At 37.6% G+C, this 22,975-nt stretch overlaps 1 protein-coding gene across 1 annotated transcript in view; it reads right to left on the bottom strand.

The window, feature by feature from the left end:
• Positions 1-22,975, bottom strand: part of uvrag (UV radiation resistance associated gene) — a 114,371-nt gene that overhangs the window by 85,537 nt on the left and 5,859 nt on the right. Inside the window, exons 2-7 of the mRNA XM_082158260.1 lie at positions 22,032-22,149; positions 21,292-21,326; positions 16,902-17,063; positions 14,879-14,953; positions 14,618-14,703; positions 1,652-1,757 (exon numbers count right to left, since the gene is read on the bottom strand). Coding sequence (XP_082014386.1) covers positions 1,652-1,757; positions 14,618-14,703; positions 14,879-14,953; positions 16,902-17,063; positions 21,292-21,326; positions 22,032-22,149 — 582 coding nt within the window. The remainder of the gene's footprint in view (positions 1-1,651; positions 1,758-14,617; positions 14,704-14,878; positions 14,954-16,901; positions 17,064-21,291; positions 21,327-22,031; positions 22,150-22,975) is intronic.

Here is a 22,975-nt window from a genome sequence, read left to right on the forward strand (position 1 = left end):
CTCTCATTCTCACCTGTAAAAATAACACCGCAACTGCTTGAACTAATCAGCAAATAATAAAGCATTAGTAGTTGCTATGGTAAAACTACTACTTTTTTTTTTTTTTTTTTTTTTTGAAAGTAAATGATTGATCTACTTATCTTTCTACTTAATTCAGAATGATGGAACATGTTCAGTTCGTAAGAATGTGGTAGTAATTGTTGAGTTTAACATTAACTAAGAATAATAAATTCTACAGAATTGCTCATTTTAAAGTTGCAGTCCGTAGTTTTTCCTCTTTGTCGCCATCTCTGTTCGAAATCTGCAATTGCAGTTATTTGCGGAAATATCAACTTTGCGTGGGTTGTGCCTCGGTACGGCACAGCGCGGATGAATCCAATGTTTTGAGAAGAATGTACGGCTGTCAGTCACCGCGCCGGTGTGGAGACTGTCATTCGCAATCACAGATTCTACTTTTTGGAAGTATGACCAACATATGAATTTTTACTGGAAAATGTAATCTGAACAAGTAAACACTTTTGTTCTAACCATCTAAGGGGAAAAAAATCCCTTCTTATCCTGGTCTTCGCATAGGCCCGGGTGCAGTCTCTTTTTTTCTGCAGCCACTCCGAAGTCCGAAGTCTTTTGTATTTTACAACGGGTGAATCTCCAGTTGTCACTGGTGATTGTCGTTTGAACCTTTCAGGATCCGCCATCAAATTGATGTTTAATTATATCAAGTGCTGTGAGAAAAGGCTATAAATCTCCACCTCCAACATCCTCACACGCAACATAGCCTACTAGCCGAGACTCCTTCTTTATGTGTACAGATGTGACGTAATGACGCAAAGACATGCTCGAATTTCCCGTGGAAATCCACCAGTACCACTGGAAATAAAAGCATTTTTACAAGCTTACCGTTTTGAATCGAGCTAAGGCAAGCAGATAGTTTTGAACACTGGCTGGTTATGTACTTGCTCAAATTATTTTGGATAATTTTTAACCCAAAAGAGTTACGGACTGCAGCTTTAAGTTCCTGTTGACTAATGCAGATGTAAACGAAAAATGTAAACTGAAGTGTTTCCAAAGCTTGTTCTAACAGACTCCTATTCATTTATTCATGCTTGAAGCTTTGTTTTTAATTGACAAAATATAATACTGGGGGCACATTTGAGAATTATATTACAATTGAGACTAAATAGTACTTTTATGTACATTTAGTTTTTAATGTTTCCCAATTGTGCTTTCTTTAGGACAGTCACTAAAATGAAATGCTTGTCTGATACACTGCTAGATAGCTTATCAAAAGCTGGTTTATACTGCCATCTCTCATGAAAGAGTAATTCTGTGAGCCTGGAAAGACAATATCCCCACTACAGAGTGAAGTATTGAATTTTAAATTGAGTTTGACAATATGCTATAAAATTCTGTCAAGCATACAGCAACTGTAAATTTAGCCTTTTATACTTGCAGAGGTGCTTAACAGAGTCTTACCATCAGTACTATGTACCAGGTGGAATGGAAAAGAAAACCCAACAGGCCGGATAGGATTTATGAAGTTAGAGAACATAGAAAGTATACAGAATATAAAAATAATCCTGAATGAATAGGAGCACACAAGCAGACCTAGACAACCCAAGAAATGCCACTGGTTTGATTTGTTGGGTCTCACCTTTTCTGTGCAGGACGCTGTTGTCCTCAGTTTCTCTTCAATTTCCTTTCCGATCTTCTGAACCGTCACCTGAGTCTGCTTAATGGCTCTCTGGGCTGTGTGAAGCCTGTGGAGGAAACACACACAGGATGCATCACTGTTAGGGTTGAGAATGTGAAGAAGAAGCCATCAAGTACTTGAACCGAATTATTTAATGACATTAAATGCACACAAAACTTTGTAATAACTGAGTTTCCTGCACCACGGATAAAAATATGTTTGATCAGAGCTGTGAACCTAACAAAAATACTACCAAGTCAAAAAAGACACAGTGTTCATTTCACATCTGCTCTCAATAACAAGCATATAGTGTGACCAGCGAACGACTCTTATGATTCTTTTTGATGAAGCAGTCAAGCAAATCAGAATTACACTGATTTCAACTAGTTTTTAATATGACAATGTGTAGTTAAATATACTCGGTTATTAAAAATAGGACCCACAAAACATATGCAAACTAGTTAATTTGACAAAAGAAATTAACAAAAGAACCACACAAAAAAATTTTAAACAGTAATTATACAAACACATTATTTTTGAAGAATGTTCAAGCTGCTCTCTCATATGATTAAAGTATATTAATCTGCTAAACACAAGAAAGTCATTTAGATTTGGAACGACATGAGAGTGAGTAAATGATGACAGAATTTATTCATATTCCTTTAATTTGAAAAGTTTTGAGCATTTGTATTGTAAAACCTAACTAAAACACAATCAGTGATTGGATCTTGACTCAAATAGATGGAATTAGGTCAATCAAATGAAGGATGACAGCGACACATATAAACACCCATTCTCAGATGTAATGGAAATAGAATTGCCGCATGTGGGGGAGATGATCTCACACGGTGACCGATTTCAGATTTATATTTGCGGTAATTAGAGAACACATAAACTGAAACCTCATGACAGGACCGCTGAACTGAAGGGAGGTCAGGCGTTGTTTTTGTATTGTTTGTTTATTTTCCAAAGGCAATGGGCTTGTTAAGATAAACTTTTATAAATAACAGGTTTGTTAGGAGATTAATAACACCGCAGATGGGTCTCCTCATTTTGCCTGTTTTTATTTGCACCATGGGCCTAATTTTCTGACTCATCTGGTTTTACAACAAAACCAAATGGTTTTAATACACATTGTTCAATTGCAGTGGTATGGTGAAATGTTTGATTCACCTGAAGGAAAAAATCTGTCTAACTGAATTTAAGAATTAAGTGCATCCATGGATTTTAATACAAAAATTCTTTCATTGCACGAAATGTTCGCTCCCTAAAAGGTCCCACATTGCACCATGAAAACCAGGGAGCATTGATGGACTTTTTGCTGTTCTCACTAGTGGCGTATTCCCACTCGGGAGCTTTTCATGAAAGGCAGCTGATTCGCTCGACCACGAAACCTTTCAGCGACAGCATACAATTAACTTTGTTTCACACTTGCGCAACCTCCATTAATGGTTCTTTCTCTCTCTTTTTGAACAGTAAGATTAACACATTCTCACTGGCATCCCTCAAGGACAATCAGAAGTGCACATGGCCGGGATTAAAAACAAACAGACAAGGCGGATGCTAATTAGCACACAAACTACAGCTGTTGTGCAGTAAAAATATAGAAGAATATGCATTCTTGAATGTAACAGCCTCAGATGTCAGTAAAGGAGTCAAAGTTAGCCTGTTATGCCCCTGCTGGAAGATGTTGTAACTACATGTGGTATTTACCTGATACCAACTACTGGACATTAGGCAACACACCAGACAACATTTTTCCAGTTTTTGATTATTCTGACGTTTTGCTGGACATTTTAATCGGTGGTGCTATTTAAACGTGCGGTCAATCGCAAACGGGGGAAACGCGACAACGGCTGGTTAAGCTCCGTGAGCGCGGCTTCCGAACCCTACAGGATCTCCTTCAGTTTGCATACAGAGCAAACAGGTCTGTGGATGATGCAGTCAACATGAGACTGCATTATATCCAGCACCATCTCGATAGACCTGGGACCTATGCCAGGATCTTATTTGTGGACTTCAGTTCGGCCTTCAATACCATCATGCCTCTCCGTGCCATCCCAATCTGTCAGTGGAGCTCTCTGACAGGAAAGCAGCTGACAGCAGCTAGTGAGACTTGGGAAACTCACATCCAGGACCCTCGCTATCAGCACTGGCGCTCCTCAGGGTCGCATGCTCTCACCACTGCCCTTTTCCCCGTACACGAATAACTGCACCTCTAAAGACCCCTCGTCAAGCTCCTGAAGATTGCAGACGACACCACAGTCATCGGCCTCATCCAGGACAGTGATCAGTCTGCATACAGACAAGAGGTTGAGCAGCTGGCTGCCTTGGTGCAGTCAAAACACGCTCAACACGCTCAAAACAGTGGAGATGATTGTGGACTTCAGGAGGAACACCTCAGCACTTCCCCCACTCACCATCATGAGCAGCACCTGTAGAGTCATTCAGGTTCCTGAGCGCCACCATGATTTAGAACCTGAAGTGGGACAATCACATTGACTCCTTTGTGAAAAAGGCCCAGCAGAGGTTATAATTCCTTCATCAGCTGAGGAAGTTCAATCTGACACAGGAGCTGCTGACACAGTTCTACTCCGCCATCACAGAGTCTGTTCTTTGCACTTCTATAACTATCTGGTTTGGTTCAGCTACCAAATCAGACATAAGAAGACTACAACGTACAATCCGGAATGCTGAGAGGATTTTTGGTGCTCCCCTGCCCACCCTGCATGACCTGTACTCCTCCAAAGTGAGGAAGAGGGCAGGTAAAATAATCAAAGAAATTAATACTTTTATTCAACAAGGGTGCATTAAATTGATCAAGTGACGGTTAATGTATCAATTTAAGCAGTACAACTGTTTTCAACTTTGACAATAATAAAAATTGTTTCTTGAGTACCAAGAAAATTCAGCTTTGCCATCACAGGAATAAATTACATTTTATAATATAAAAACAGCTAATTTATATTGTAATGCTTTTCTAAATATTACTGTTTTTACTGTAATTTTGATCAAATAAATACAGCCTTGAGACTTTTTTTCAAAAATATAAAAAAAAATCTTACCAAACTCAAACTTTTTAACAATAGTGTGCATTGCCAACATTTAATTACATTACAGTGCATGTTTCAGATCTACATTTTGTCTTTCACTGCCCAGGATAGGTCACTATTGATGGGTTTCTTAGTTTCCGATAAGTTTTCTCCAAATGCTGTGGACCTCCTTGTTTTTAACAGATTTTGAGAAATCCTGGGAAAACTGAGCATACCACATTGAGCGTAACGGGGAGAGAATTTCCTCCCACATGCCGACAGAAACCTTGCATTGTATCTTCCCATCTGTGGGCCTTTTTGAATCCATCCAAGGGGGGCCAGAGTCCTTTGTGACACTGCTTTAAGTTTTTTCTACCGCTCCTTTCTTCCCAAAGCTTTCACACTGATGACTTCATTACCACACACGTCATTCATAAGCAATCATCGAATTGCAGCAATCCAATTAGAGGTCCAAGAAAGAACAGAGAGATGGCCAGCTTCTGATCCAGACCATCAAGATACCCCTATGACTAGCATTAGAGAATTCAAACAGCTTGCTGACAAAGGTTAAGTGCCAATATCAGCATAGTGAAACAATGCAGACTAATACTCCTTGAGCAATTCATCTGGGTTACGTTTCGGCCCTCCCGTGACCATACTAGTCCAAAACTAGTCCTAGACTCTGCATCTGCTAGTACAGCTGGCCTGCCACTCCAAGCGAAGCTCATACAAAAGTTATCTACTTTTAACAAACCCCTGTAAAACTGAATAAAGTTTCAGGAAACACAACTATGGTGATAATTTCCGGTGGTTGCCCACCAAAACTATATAATGCACAGCTACCATTTCTATAAATCCACATTTTCTTCTATATACCTCTTTTTCTGAAGCTAGAGATTGGAAAATTACACCCCTCTCGCTCATATTTGGGGCCTCTCCTTTCTTCCTCTCGCACTTTCCCAGCAGTACTCTGCATGAGCTGACCAGGGCATAAATCACTGGGCCTTTAAAATCTACCCTGTAACAAGTTCACACAGCGACAGGAAAAATATTATTATTTTTTTTTATCAGCCATGTCTCTCTCTTGTTATATGCAGGGTGATATGGCACGCCGATAAGTCAAGTCAAAGCTGATTTGACAGCTTTATCGTCACCGTGATTGAGATGAAGAAATCTGATAGGCCATTTCCCCCAGGTGAGCGGCAGTTATCGCCCAATCGGATTTCACGCATGTCTGCACTCTTATCAACCCTCAACCCGTCTGCCCGTCAACACCTATCTCCCTCAGCCAATCAGAGAAGGGCACAGGAGGCTACCCGGCAACCAGCAAGGCAGCTCAGACATCAAACACACGCTAGAATACAAACACAAACACTTCAATCACAACAACTTTTTTTCTGGCGAATCACCTTTTAAAGTACTAGGGGAATGATTTCTGAGATTGACATCGGAGGGAAACTGGGTGCAGTGACCCAAGTAATAGATTACTAGTTATGTTTGCTAAGTCAAGCATCACTTTTACTACTTTTCACACTTAGGCTGCATCTGAAATCTCATCTTTCTCTACTATATAGTAGGCGAAAAACAGTATGTGACAAAAGAAGAATGTCTGAATTCACAGTGCTCATAAAAGAGTAGGGAAAGACTTCTTCCACTGAGATTCTGAAAAGTGCATAGAATGGACACTTTAGTATCCCATGAGGCCACGGTAAAGGATTTGTGAATTGAAGTGAAGCGTAGGCCACGTGATAAGGGCAACATGGTCAATGTTAGTACGTCCAGATTACATTCATACTATATAGAACGTAGTTTTTAGTCCAATAAGTACCTACTCAAGAGAGTATGCGATTTTAGACGCAGCCTTAGAGTTAGGGAAGTATTAAACTTAGTAGATGAAAATCAATCAAACATTTAATCACTTATTCAGGAAAGGTGTGTAATTACTTTTCTATGCAATCAAACTATTGATTTTTTTAACCTAGCAAATAGCAATCACTCAAAACACCCTATATACTGCACACAAACTACCACTCAGACAACCATAGCAACCAGACAACCACATAGCAACACCATGGCAACCATCTAGATCACCCAAGCAAACACAGCACATTGTTGTGTGTTAGCACATTGCTCTAACTAGCACACCTTTGCAACCATGTGACAACGGCAATGAACTAGCAACACACAACTAACCCTCAGAACACCTTGGCAACCGAACAGCAACGTTCTGACCACCATCCCAAACATATCTATAAAGTGCATATAAACACGCTAACTACCAGTCAGAACAACTTAGATGTTGTGCATAGCAACACCCTGGCAACCACACAGATCATCCTAACATTACGGCAGTTTGTTTTTTTACAGACAAGAACATTTAAAAATCTAGTTTCACTTATCGCAGAAAAGCATAAAAAAAAGAACAAAAAAGACTTAAAAGAGAAAAAAATAAACATAGAAAAGCATTAACTCCTTGACCTGAAACACAAATTAATTCATTCCAGAGTCGCTGGAACAAAAACAGAGGCACATTATTGTAAACATTGTTCTCTCTTTCGTTTTGACATTCCTTCTCTCCCACATTTACCTCTCGGTGTGTTTATGTATTTACCGTTCATTGATAACCAAATAAATCTCGACTTGTGTTTGTATGCAACACAGCAGTGCAGCATTGTAAAACCAGGCCGAAAATAAAACAGGAAATGAAAACAAAGACAGATGCTTCAGGAAAAGAACAAAGATGCGCTCTGAGAGGTTTTGACGGCCACCTTATGTCATATCCTGAAATGGCCAAGAAAGACTGGAGCACGTCAAACCCAATTACATTTTGCTGCCTAATCCTAACATTGCTTGCCGCTGGTAAATATGAAGATCTTGAAAAGAACACTGAAAAATACACACAAACATGAAAAAAAAAAAAAGTTACTGCCATTTTTTCCCATTTGTCTCCTCATCTCATGATGGGTAACTGTAAATAATGACTTGTTAAAGAATTTTTGTAAACATAAATTTTGTTTTTAGCTTTTTCTTTGTCTTTACCAACTTCTCCTGGCTGTAACAGTGCTATTTTTATATTATTATTTTTTTCAGTATTTTTATATTTGTATATAATTTATATTTCAATTAGTTGTCAAAGTGTGGCTTATATTAGCAAATATGCACATTTTGATTAAAAAAGCTTTGATTAAAAGTTAGCATGCTCTTTTATTTATATATCCTTTATATTTTATCTAACAAATGACAGTTTTATTCCATTTTATAATGATATGAATTGTATATTATTTATAACCAATTATTTTTTATATTTATTTAATACTTAATAATAATTTAGCTTGAGAAGCTCAATGCAATTTATTAACATTTATGCATCAGATAAAAAAAAAAAAAATTGACAAAAATGTACTTTTAAAAATCACCCGTTTCATAGAATGGCCTTCATATCATTTGACCTTTCAATTTTAAGCAACTGCTTCAATGGAACATTCCATGGATCGCTTCATGTGTGTATGAATGTGAGTGGAAAAGACAAAGAAAGGAAATGAAATACAGTCTGTCTGGTTGGTATCTACAAAATGAAGGGATGAAAAATGTTTTCTGTCTCTTTTTATGTTTGGATAAATGCTGATAAATGCCCTTATATCAGGTGACAGCCAGTCTTCTGTTGTCTTTGCAATTCCTTCACGTCCTCTTTCCCTCCTGGAGATATGGGTCACACACACACACACACACACACACACACACTCAGTCAAACACAACACACAACTGCCAAAGCCACAGACCTGCATGCGTATCATGTGTAATTTCCCTAAAAGAACACTTAGATCCAGTATAAACTAATGCTTAAATGTTACACACAAAAAGTTGTTTCCCCAAAACGCATTGCACTCATTGCACTGGTATGATCATACCTGAAGTGTCACTGATCGATATGGATTTCACTGTAGGCTAATAATTACACTCGCAGTACATAAATCAAAGATAATGTGTGCAGCCTGTGCAAAGGAATCAAACATACTGGGTCATGCTTATGAAAACACATCACATCTGTTAACCTGCGTCCAAATATCCTTCACAAAAAAAAGAAACAAAAACACTTTCATTGCACAATGAACAAGTGACACGACACGGAAAAATCTAGAGTGCAAACAACCTCGAAGGGATGTGAGCCTGAACGGAAAAGAAAACAAACACGCAACTATCTACAGTGAACCCCTACCTGCTGCTCAGACCAGGAGAATGTCAACACACGCCTCCGTCTCCACACACCTCAGAACTCGCCATTGTCTCCAGTACTGAAGGGAACAGATAAGATTGTGCACCATGGAAATATTTTGGGCGCTGACATTCCTGCCTGGTCTTTGCAGAGAGACGACCAATCCTTTTGACACCTCGCAATGACATCATCTGTGCGCATTTTTGCTCAAAAACAGTTTAACGGATATCTTGGCTCAACCGGGGTAAATTTAAGTCAAGTCAAGTCAAGTCAAGTCAAGTCTATTTGTATAGCGCTTTTCACAATACAGATTGTATCAAAGCAGCTTCGCAGTATTAAATTAAAATAATACAACAAGGTTTGTTCAAGTGGAATTTATTGATTGATAAAATTAAATATCCCCAAAATATCCCCAAAATATCCCCAAAATATCCCCAACTGAGCAAGCCAAAGGCAACAGTGGCAAGGAACCGAAAAACTCCATCAAGTGACCTAATGGTGTCCTAAAACTCCATCAGGTTCCATCTGTGGGTGTGAATTATTGCATTTTGCTTGTTGGCACTTCGGGATTACAACCAAAAGGATTTAAGTTGGTGCCCATTACTCTCTTTTTTTAAAGCTTCAAATCCCATCATGTCCTTTTAAGATAAAACAGCCTGTGAGGGGGAATCGGAAATATTGGGTCGTGCTTACAAAAAACTCGCATCATATTTTAAACCTGTGTCCAAATATCTTTCACAAAAAAGGTAAAAAAAACACTTTTATTGCTCAGAATCAAGACTTCTGGCCGCTTCGGGCAACCTAGTTCAAGTTCAGCTTGTGGATCTCTACTGTACTATCCAAATTGAGTTGAAAAAAATGCCACACGAAAAAAACTTTCATCGCACAAAGAACAAGTGACTAAATTTAAAAAATCTACAGCACATGGTTAAATTTAGGTCTGGATTACAAACAATAGGGTACAAACTGGTGTCCATTATTCTCTTTTTTTTACAACTATAAAAAAATACAAATCCATGTTCTTTCAAGCAAAAACAAAAACACTTAGGTACTCTTCCTAATTTGATGACCTATTATTTAATGCAAAATTAACATAGCGAGAAAAGTAGCTAGTGTACAAAACAAATGTCTATATTTGTCAAGCTCAACCTTTCCACAGTTACCAAAGTTACTGTTTAAAATATATTTGTTCATGGAAAATGCCTGTTTTCAAAAATGACATGCCATGAAGAATCACTACCATGGTGATTAATCAAACAAACAAGGCCAGCTCCTTAGTGTGAGCCAAAAAGCTTTCATTTAACCATGCATTCTGTAACAATGTCTTTTCAAAAGGAAAACTTCTTTCTGACAAATCCAGCTGTATGAGTTAGATCTGCAGCTTAGATCATGTAAGCTGCAGATCTGCTGTTTTCAGGCCTGAAAACGATCAGGCCCTCCAGCTCACGGCGAGCAGGAATTCAAGTTCGGCTGACCCTTACATCAGTGTCTCTCAGTACATTCAGCAGTCTTCTGTAGTGCTGCAATCCGTAGCGAGTTAGATTATAACAGCTTTGGGACTGTGCTTCGTGATGAGACTAACATAAATTTGTATCAAAACATTATAGTCATCCAACCAAACAGACGGTGAAACACATTAAGCGCACATTCGACTCTACAGCGCATGCCAAAGAAGTAATCACATGTGGAACCCTAAATAAAAGCAGTCAACGTGAACCCAGATTAAAAGTGACGTATATAATTATTTTGAACGAACTAAAGCATAAAAATACCATAATATGCTTGCAGAGATTTAGAAAATATTCTAAGTTCAAATACTTGTTACTCCGAAAAACAATGCGACAACTAGTTATTCTACTTTGAAATGTGCGTTCCGTGTCGGAGTGTGTTTTTGTATGGGTCTGTGCGATACCACACGCTGCCAATTTAACCGATAGTATTTCGACACCCCAGGGTAGAACTCTCTCCAGTTTTTTTTATTTGGACTGCAGTCATTATTTCAACCTCTAGCTGTCAATATTGCATACTGCACCTTTAAACATGACGCTTTAGACTGAAGGTCAAAAATGAAAGACAGAAAGGGAGGTGTCTTCTTTATTTAACACACCTGATTCAGATCATCAGCTCATTGGGAAAGAGCTCCATGAACTGAAGTGAGTGTGTCAGATAAGGGAGACGTTCCTAAAGTTGATTTCAATAAAATCTATTTGTACAAGTTCACATGATCCTTCAGAAATCATTCTAATATAGGCTACTGATTTAGTGCTCAAGAAACATTTATCATCAATGTTGAAAATAGTTATATTAATTACTATTAATTAATTAATTATAAATATATGATATATAATATTACTATTATTATTTTTGTGGAAACCATGATTTTATTCAGGATTCTTTGACAAATAGAAAGTTTACATCTGCTTATTTGAAATAGAATTCATTGTGTCATTATAAATGTCTTGACTACCCTCACTTTTGATAAATTGCACGTGTCCTTGCTGAATAAAAGTATTCATTTATTTACTGACCCCAAACTTTTGATCAGTGTGTAGGCAATAAGGCAGGGCTTGTAGAAGGTGATGGGGAGATGATGATGCACTTTATCCCTTTATTAAAGCTTCTCTATAAGCAGGGCTCCAATATCCCCTCATGCCTTCTCTACACTATTATTACCACAGCCTCCCACAAAGCCCTGAGAGACCAAAACACCAGCATCCATTTTCAGCCGGGTGATGCAGAGATTAAGGGTGAGTTTGTTTTTCCGTAAGGCATGGCAGGCATTACCGGTCCTGAAGGTTGTTGCTTTAGGGTTTTGAGGGGCTAGCATGAACCCAGCTGTTAAAGCCGTACCCGATAATCCGGTCCAGAACTATGCCCTTCGGCGGGGGAGCGTACGACCCGTCGACCTGTTGAAAGGCGCTAAAAGCAGGAAAGGCTTATCGCCGCAGCAACCACCGGGTCACACTCTACTCCCTGAACTTTGCCGTACAACGCCGCCACTGTTTTTCACTTGCTACTTTATTGATGGGAGAGTGAGGCGAATCGATCTTTAAAAAGAAGGGGAAATGCTTTAAAATTCTTGCGAGTGAATCTTAAAGGAATAGCTCTCCCAAAATATTCCACAGAAAAAAAAATACACTATGATTCTTGGGTGAAATATTAAATATTTAAAAATATAAACTAGATTTAGTCATGCTACGAAGAATACTAGTCTAGTTATGACAGTTCTTTGCACTGAAAAAGGATTTCGAAAGCAAGTGTTGATTATTCCCAGTGTGAACCAGCTGAGAGGGGTGATGGGAGATAAAAAGTTGAATTCATACGCAAGCAGGAATTTCCTTTGGCTTCCTTTTTTCCTCGCTGAGAACATTTCCTGTATAAGAAAATACGGGAAGGAACCAAGAACCAAAGAACCAGGAGAAACAGCAAACACCTTTTCCAAAGACAAAAAGCTACTTTTGGCCCACTAACACACAATCATAAAACAAATGCAAAAGAAAACACCCCTTACAACAACTCCTGACAACTGAGACTGATTTAGATCACCGAATCACACTCTTTTTCCCACGAGTGGCCCGTTATAGCATGACAGACGGGCTGCCCACCCTAGAGTAGCATAAATCGCACATGCAGAGGAAACATTTCTCTTCAGATTAATGATTCATTTTATTAGAAGACTAACTACTCTGATTTCTTGTTTTTACTCTTTTCCTCTCTGAATTATTCCTACTTAAAGATCGCCAGGGTGAGTTAATCGCTGACAACACAGCACTGTCAATCAAATCAAATGTTTCCTCAGTGCTGATAACAACAGCCGCCATCCGCCCATTCAACCCGGAACACAAGGAGTTTTTGCCAAGAGCTATACAGACTTTACACACCAACCATTTCTTCTCTCTTTATTTCGGTCCGTCTAACTTACAAACAAACAGAATATCGACGGCAAAACAAATGCAAATCCAATTATAACTGAATTTTACAATTAATCAAATTACAAAACAGACAAAGTTTAGTCCAATTATAGAAAGATGACTCTTATGAACTGGTTCTTTTTAATAAGACACAAGCCAGTGTAGTCCGACTTCCAAATGAATGACTTAATGAATCTGTTCTTTTACCACATTGTGCAGTTTGTCAGTGGTATTTTATAAAATAAATGAATGAAATTTTACCATTTTTTATTTGTTTAGTATTGTTGTTTGATATATATTTAAGGCCAACGACTGGATTGCATTTATGCTGCCTCTAAAAAGACTGTAAAGTCATTAAAAAGCCTTTGTAAACACCCTTTTCGAGAATCTATTTATCTATCAATCAATCAATCAATCTATCTATCTATCTATCTATCTATCTATCTATCTATCTATCTATCTATCTATCTATCTATCTCTTTAAAGTACTAAAAGAATTGTTAAGGTACTGGAATTGTTAAGAGGAACTGTTCAATTTGTAATTCCCATCCCTTGGAACGAAGCATTATTTTTTTTCTGCCATTGTTCATTTTCCACACAAATATCCTCAAAAAACAAAAAAAGAAAGAAGTCCATAAGAATTAGTAAAAAGCTAGAATAATGTATCCCATGCATGTTTCTGTCAGTCGGTGTGTGTATACAAATATGCGGCCTATGCATAAGATTTCGGAATTTCGGCCAAGACATGGGCCCACCTCAGGCCGAAGCCAAGATATTGCACAGACTCATAATCAAGACTACCAAGAGACTCACAAACACCATCGCACGTAGTGAGCAGCAGCTTCCAGCTAACTCTATCTCACCCCAGTACAGCACAGCTCTGAGGAACTGCCCTACATTCCACACAACAAAATATGCACATGGCCATTGAGGTGCGTATGAATGAAGGTTCGGGAAAACTAATGAATGTAATTTGATGTTGTAATAGTGCAGATGTGTTCACACCGATAAATCTGAATATGGGAAGTGTGTCAGTTATTTAACACTCTCCAAAGTGCCTCCTTTCTCTCAGGTTGTGTTACATTACAAAACATATTGGTATTAGCAGAGAGCTGTTGCCATCTAGTGCTGCAATGAAGCTACAGCAGAACATTGAGCCAACATTCAGCTTCAATGGGTTTGGAGAGGTCTGCCAATACCATGACAAGGTGGACTAATTTTTCTTCCTTAATTTCCTGCTCTCCTCATCCATCAGTTCTTTTATCCAAGGATTACGGTTATCCAAGACTGCAAAAACATCAGTCATCTTTGGCTGAAGAACGAGACGCCACCCTGCAGCAGGGGTCCAATTTGAAAGAGAAAAAAAACACAGAGCGCTATCTGGCGGACAAGGAAAGGAACTTTTTTTGATGATGGGAACTGCTTCTGGGTCTCAAAAGGGAAGATAATACAATTCTGGAAAGTAACTGAGGAACTTTACAATTGGAGCTGAACATTATGTTAAGAGCAAATGCTAGTCCTGTAGGAATGAAATTCCAATTCTTTTCCCAATAGTCAGCGATGTGTCAATACAGTCAAAGTACTGCAGATGTATTATTAATCAAAAGAGATCTTCATTTTTATTATATATGGCAATTGGACATTCGAAATGGCCATACTCTACACTTTTGTAGGATTTTAGTATTTGATTGCATTGAATTGTGAATGTTAAAGTAAAATAAAGGTAAAAAGGCCTTTTTTCCATGATATGTTCCATTGAGTCTTCTCTCACCTCAGTAAAGAGAAAACACTGTAGGAGTTTCTGACAGAGCTCTGGTCCACCTGGAGCAAACTGTTCTTCTTCTTGTCAGAATTCTCCTGTGGGAAAGAAAACAGTCCATGAGCTTCACAAAGAGTGTCTTCTTACCATATGAAAGATTCTACAGGTTGAAAAACCCAAGAGATATAAGTGAATTCGAGCTCTGATAGATGACAAGGTTTGAAGATAGCCTGGAATTTATTTTGGAACCCATTCCGAGAGTTTGAACAATACCTTCTGATCAAACTCAGCTGCATAGTAGCCATCGTTCAGTCCAAAGATGATCTCATTTGGATTTCTGGAGCGAATCTGAAAAAAATTGAGAAGGAGAGAAAAGAGAAATGTTAAAGGATTTTTGGGATGTGATGTGAACCTGAAGCAGAATTTACATAATATATATATATTAATATATTAATATTAATTTAATTATATATAAAATGTGTATATAATAATTATAATTCGTAAAAATAGGACTCAATGTACAGCCTTATATGAAGGAATTTTCCATAATGATTTTTCACAGGTTTTTTACCCATATTTTGAATTATGCATTGCGTTGTGTTTTAGGGTTTAAGAAAATATGTCCGTAAACTTTTCTGCAGAAAACAACTTTTCCAGAAAATACCAGTTTTTCTACTGCAAATTTTTTTACAGTGAAATATAATAATAAATATTATAATTATTATTGCTACTACAATTACTCAACATAAACTTAATACAAAAGTGATTATATACATATTGTACTTGGAATGTTACTCAAGAATTCGAAACATATTTAAAAGTGCCCCTATTATGGATTTCTGAAAATGATCTTATAAAATAAATCTAAAAGTGCACCGTATATAAAGTTATTGTCTTTCAAAAGTAAGAGTCGACTCTTGAGTCAATGAAATGAATTGTTTTTCAAACGAGTCATAAGCCGTTTCGTTGTGACGTCAAGACGAAATATTAGCATATTGCCCGCCCACTTATTGCGTGCGCAGACACCAGGGAAAACTTGAACCCTCAAACACTGCAGCTGATCCCTGTGGATACCGGATAGCATCATGTGGAGAAGACGCTGTTGCTCTACAATGTGAAGGTAAAGCCAGTTTTTTTTTCACTGCCCAAGGACGAGCATGTGAAGAATCAGTAGTTAAAATTAATCTTTACCACGATATCACAGCAGTATAATCCTAAACTTTTGCTGTGATCCCTTTATTTTACTGACGACTGCTTCTCAAATCTCAGAGTTCAATGCAGGATTCGCAAACCGCTTGCTCTTGAAAGATGGTGTTCAAAATACTTAGTTTTGAGTTTTATATTGTGTTGGTCTCCTGCTAACTGGTTAACTCACGTTATCACTGTCTTACTGAAATACTTCTGCTAATCAGTTGTGGGCCACTATTACCTATAGCTGTGTTTATTAATGCAGATTGTCTGTCAGGAAACATTAAGCATGGAGCAAGATTTGTTTCACTAATGTATGCACTGTTATTGATACAGTTTCCATATGTTCACCGCAATAAATTAGAAAAATACTTGGTAAATAAATAAGTACAAGTAAAATAATCGGTTTGTTGATGGACATGCACTTGTTAATGCTGATGGTGAGGAATTGCAACAGTTGCAACATCTCATAATGTGCCTCAAACTGAGTAGTGTATCCCTGAGAAACGTCCTGCTCGAGTTGACCTTGCAATGGAGGTTCGGGTTGAATAACTAGTTCTTCCAGTGTTTCATCATCGGACTCGCGCTAGGATTGATATGGTAAAAATCGACGTCATTGTTCGTTACGGTCTTTAGTTTACGGTGTAGGAAGCCTCAGGACAAGCAGAGCTAACGTTGTTATGGCAATGGGCATTTTGGTTTCTGACACGCGCGCTGCACACGGCAGACCAATCACAACAGACTGAGCTGTCTGGCCAATCAGAGCAGAGTAGCTCACGGAAAGGAGGGATTTAGAGAGACTGATTCATCTGAGGAGTCGTTAGAGAATCATTGAAAATGTGGTGATCTGCAAATGTATATTATGAGAAAATGAAACAGTTTTTTGACCTTTGATGCATGTAAACCTGTTGTAGGACACTCCAAAACAACATTAGGAAACTTTAAAATAGCATAATAGGGGCACTTTTTAAAAAAAATCCCTCATAAAAGTTTAATAAAATCTTAGAACAAAACACTTCAGGAAACTAGATGGTTAGATAAATGGATGGTAACTAAAAGGAAAGCAAGAAAGGCAAGTTTGAATATATATATATATTTGACTACTCACCTGTTGTCCTGTGTATCTGAGCCCATCTAGGTTGACCTTCCACTCAATAAGCAGTTGGTATTGTTCTTCCCTCCCACCCCATATTCTCACCACAAAACACGACACAGACATGTCCAAGAGGTCCGGCAGCATGGCAAAATCTAAGCTCCGCCATGTCGGGTTCTGAAAAATATACAAGCAAAAAATTAGTATACAATAAAAAAAAATTGTAGCCAATCACAGACATATCTGTTAAGCGTGTGAAGGCAATGGCCAGTCAGATATGTTTAATTAGACAGAATCTGCTCAACACTGCTCAAAACGCGAATCCTTCCATTATAACCAACAAAGATGTCAATAAAAGATTCATTGCAGAGTTTTCGCAAGAGCGAAGCTTTGTGTACCTCACGTTGTAATGTAGTGTTACCTTTGAGTAATGTAAATAAAGTGCGTGCGTGTGTGCGTGCGGATGGCCGTGTTCATTTTCGACCCTGAAGGGTACTTTGTGAGTAACATCTCTGCTAGCAGATCTTGCCTAGGCATAAATAAACTAATACAGCCAAAAATGCAGCCAATATATGATCCAATAGACCAGCAATTAAGGCTGTTAGACATGTCGATTTTATTAATAATGCATAAGTGTGGCCTATCAGCACAGTCAACGACGCAGCACGCCAAGCTTTCAAAGACTAACAGCAGAAACAGATTTGCAAAACTGTCCCGTCATACAGTCTGGAGGCTAAAGAGGGTCTTTCCCCAAGAGGACGTGCAGCTGACAAAACTGCCATCGCAGTGACTAGGTCAGCAGAAATAAATACAAAACACTGAAAACAGCCATCAACACGACCACCAGAGGGGCCGAAATGAAGGCATGATCACATGAAAGACAGGAAGGACATACAGGAAGGCCAGAAAGGAAGGGAAATGAAGAAACAAAAAAGGAGGCAGAGAGGGGCAAGAAGGTTAGAGGTTAAAGAAGAAAAGATTTTGTGTGTCTGACAAAACAGTACCAGTTACATTTGGGCTCATTAAAATAGTCTTTGCAGAATCTGTAAGATTTTTAGCATGTTTGAATACACATATACATATCACACACACACATATATATTCATATCCAGTACAGTCCAAAAGTTTGGAAACATTACTATTTTTAATGTTTTTGAAAGAACTGTTTCCAACTTTGATAATGAATCATCATATTAGAATGATTTCTAAAGGATCATGTGATAGACTGGATGTCACATGTGACACTGAAGACTGGAGTAATGATCCTGAAAATTCAGCTTTGCATCACAGAAATAAATGATAATTTAAAGTATAATAAATTGAAAACCAATTATTTTAAATTGTAATAATATATCACAATATTTTTTAAAAATCTGTATTTTCTATCAAATAAATGCAGGCTTGATGAGCAGAAGAAACTTCTTTCAAAAACATAAAAAATAGTAATGTTTCCAAACTTTTGGCCTGTACTGTATATGGATGGATGATATTCATTAATTCACAAAAGATGGCTCTGTTTCACAGACAGGGCTTACTGTAGCTTAAGCAAGGACTAGGCCAGTTAAATTAGGATATTTAAGCAGCTTTTATCAAAAAATGCCTTCCACACAAAAACATTACTGGTGTGCATCATGAGACAAAACAATGGCACTGACATTTTTTAAGATTTGTCATTGCAAGTTATTTTCAGGTAAAGCAGCTCAACATGTATTTTAGTCTGGGAATAGGCTTAAGCTTTGTCTGTGTGTGTGTGTGTGTGTGTGTGTGTGTGTGTGTGTGTGTGTGTGTGTGTGTGTGTGTGTGTGTGTGTGTGTGTGTGTGTGTGTGTGTGTGTGTGTGTGTGTGTGTGTGTGTGTGTGTGTGTGTGTGTGTGTGTGTGTGTACGTGTACGTGTACGTGTACGTGTACGTGTACTCTGTATATAGACTTTGTATAAATAAGTACCATATATATATATATATATATATAGAGAGAGAGAGAGAGAGAGAGAGAGAGAGAGAGAGAGAGAGAGAGAGAGAGAGAGAGAAATACTTTTAGACTAAATAATAAAAAATGAATCAATATGGCAATATATAGTAAAAAAAAGCAATATTTAACTACATATGTTTTCTAAAACGTTTCAATGCATAAAAAGTTCCGCATGGACACTTCACATTTTGAGTGATGATGACGCTGTGAATCAGAGCTCTGAATCAATTAATCACGGTCAAAGATATGACATTGAGAACAAGCAGAGAAAATAAACAAAATTACAGACCACTCTCCATTATATTCCACTTATATGATCATCGTTTTGTAAATTTAATAATAAACAACTGCATTCAATACAGCTCTGCCTACTGGAGAGAAAAGCACACCCAGAATAACACAAGAACAGCCCTCCAGCTTCAAACTTGTCTTTGAGGGTGTCATCTCATGTGAAAACACTAATAAATACATTAGTCATAGCCTACAATATTTCATATCATCACTATTATCATCAAAACGTCCATTACAGTCAGAGTAACGGAAAAGAACAGAGCCTTTAATCGTCTGTATAAATCACATTACTGACCATCATCTGCTTTTGGGTGTTGTGTTATTATTCTCTTCTCATTTTAGCAGTTGCCATGCATCAATGTTTTTCAACAGAATTACAGGCTCGGACAGAGTGACCACACAGTCATTAAACCGCTTTCTAGTCGTCAATGAAGGAAGCCACATCCGTTCTAGTGGCTCGGAGGCCTTCTTGGCGAACTAAAATAAGGAATTGTTTCAAAAGTAAAAGGTTGCCGGTGTGACCCCCAAAAAAAGTCCATTTAGCAAACCTGTTTTATATCAGTAAATGACGCAGTGCTGCTGGGAGCTGTAGCAATGCCTTTTGTGTAGATTTGCAACATGTGTAAAGATGAAGTCCTGAATCTTTTGGTTTTGAGGACATTGCCTTTTTTCATACACTGCCAGGTCTGCTCTAGGTCAGTCTTCTTTTAGCATGATTACAACTCTTATTATGACTAAATATGATGGCACCTGCAATAAAATGAATAGGTGAAGTGTGTAATTTCTGCACTACCAGCACCAAAAAAGGACTATTTTCAAACAGGTTTCCCCATTTACCTCCCCATCTGGCATTGATTGGTCAAACAGATCGTTCCGCCCCCAAACTCGCAACATTGGTTGAGCCACTGCTGCTGTTGTCGGACAGATTGTTTGTAACCAATATTCCGTCTAAGCTGCACATGTGCTGAATCTGATATATTAAAACACTTCATTTTATATTATATTAGATCTATATTTTATTATATTATAAGCCTAATAAAGAATTTATCTCACAAGGGTATTGTTTAGGGCTCCTTGCTATTAAAAAGTTTGAAACCCCATGCTAAAGAAAATATTGGAAATTCATAAGCAATAAACAATCATTTAATTTGTATGGTTTAATGCTGCCTGTAGCCAGTAATTGACTGTGCAAAAACACTTTATGGTTACCAAATCATGTCAGTGTAACAGCTTAATTATTTTCATATATTATTTTAAAGAATTGAACTGTCCTGCAGAAGATTTTGTAAATGATTTTTTATAGAATTTCTTGGTAAAGACCGATACAGTAAACTGCACTGTAGAACAAAAAATTCTCAGGTAACCTAAAATGTGCTTCATTTAGTGACTTCTTAATTAACTGCTTGTTTTCAAAAATATTATTTAGTACCAATAAGTTACATCAAGGGTCAAGTAAAATAGAAATGGCACATTCAAGTTAAAAGTTACAACTGCATGTTGAAACCATTGTGTTTCTACGTACGCTGTACAGGTCAGGTATAAAGAATGTTTTTGCTCAGGTGGCAAAAAATGTCCTCCCAATAGATAAAAGTTTAGCTCAGCAAGAAAACAAATTAGAGGGAACATTATTTATAACCACAAAACCATAATCTTCAAAGTTCTTTGTTTGTATTTTAGCATAAAATAATTACATACCTCATCTTTAAGATCCAATTAATCCTTTAATCAATTCGCAGTAAAATGTACTATGGTAACCAAAATTTCTGCCAAAGGCATCCACAAATATTAATAAATAAGTTAAAATGACTAAATAAATATGACAGAAAGATTCTGAAAGTGTCTTAAACTGTTCAAAGACCCCATATTTATTATGGTTTAACAGTAATAAATTAACTATGAAAGCTATTGCTACCATTGTTAATTTTTCAGCAGTCCCATAAGGCTATTAAGGACATTAGTGAATCAACTAAAAGACATTCACTTTTATTATCCTACAGTAGAAGAGCATATGATATGCGACGCTATAACATGTTAAGCTACACCACGCTACTAAGCTTTGATATGCTGTGTGCCGTCTACAATTTCACAAATTTGAAATAAGCATTAAATCGCATGACCACACACCAATGAAAACAAAAGCACTCACCAATGAGTCTCGGATGACTTCACTCTTATAAAAATCTGGAAAAGGAAAAGAAGCAAGTTAAAGTCATCCAAAAGCTTTTAAATCCAGAGTGACTTACACATTAAAATTCAATCGTTTTTTTAAAGATTTTTTTTTTTTTAAGAAATTAATGTGTTTATTCAGCAAGGACACATTAATTTGACCAAATGTGACAGTAAAGACACTTGTAATGTTACAAAAGATTTCTATTTCAAATAAATGCTAAAAAATTTATTCCACAAAAACTACAACCAGCCCAGCTCTTTTACTACATTACTATCCATAAGGGAAGGGAAAGGCTATATTGTGCCATTTTTTTTAAAAGAGTTGCAATTCTCATTAGTTAAAAGCTACTTTGCATAACTGTTGGCTTTTTAATTTCCAACTGCAAAATACACAGAAATAACCAAGTACACAAATCGTGGGTTGATGTCCCCGAACGTGTGAAGTGTAAACACTAAGTTGCTATCAAAACATTGTACTATTTATATGAGCAGTCCGATCAGCCCGACAACAGCTCAACCAATAGCGTGACTTTAGGGGTGGGGCCATCTCCTTGATATGGAAGACAGGGTGAATGTTTGAAAAAATGTTTTAAAACAGTCACTTTCTGCGATTTTGTTTGGTGTCACTTATGACAAAGAAATTATGCACTGCAGCTTTAAGTACTAAATTAAGCAAACAGTCAGAGAGTACCACCAAGCTCAGCTAGCATCAGTCACCTCGTGATATCCGTTCTTCCTGGCAGAGGTGAAGGCTGAAGTAAGTGTCAAGCAGAGGAGAGCCATTCTTGTTCACAATGTTACGGGCCGCTATGCTCCGCAAGTGACGTAAACGCCTCTGTTGGGACAAAGAGAGAAAGACATTTAGTGAGAAAGAAAGACAATCAAATTTTTTTAAAGATGCCTTTCAAATATACTTTACTACTTTTATAAGCTGTACATCAATGCGTACTCATCGGGAACACACTTTCATGTAATCAAACAGTAAAGATTTAATCTTTCAAAGTAATGCTTGTACTAGGGCGATTTAAGCGAATACAATTGGGAATACATCATGACTCATGACATATCTCAGATATTTCTCACGATTTTTTATGACTAGGTGATGTCATCTTAAACGCGCTAAATTCTGAATGTTTTGCAGTTCTCCGTTTTCCATCACAAGCAACTGACAGTGAACAGGAACAGACCAACACACAGGCACAAAACATCATTGTGAGTCTCACGTCACGTCACTTTAAATCCAAGTCCTCCACCCTGACCGAAACATGGCATCACTGCTGCACATTGGGCACAAATCCACTGCTTTGAAGGAGCCAAGGGGGAAAAAAGGAGTCGGCATGGAAAGGTTTACCATATAAGAGTTTTGGTTAAAAAGAAGATAACAAGAAAGGCCTATGATATGATCACAGAAGGGATGTTGCCTGAACAACTAGTCCACTAATTCTTACAGTACCCCTGTGGTGTAAATCAAGCTTTTAATGTTGTTTATATGTCTATGTGGTGCTTTTAATGTGCTTTAAGATAAACCATGTACAAATTCATAAGTCAACACCATTGCTGAGTATTTTCTCCTTAAAACTGCAGTGAACCAACGACAGACTCAAAAACGCAGTTTGAAATCGCTGGTGTTTCTGATGTCACAAACTACCTTGTAACCAATC

Source organism: Leuciscus leuciscus (assembly GCF_965113295.1).
Source record: "Leuciscus leuciscus genome assembly, chromosome: 24".
NCBI lineage: Eukaryota > Metazoa > Chordata > Actinopteri > Cypriniformes > Leuciscidae > Leuciscus > Leuciscus leuciscus.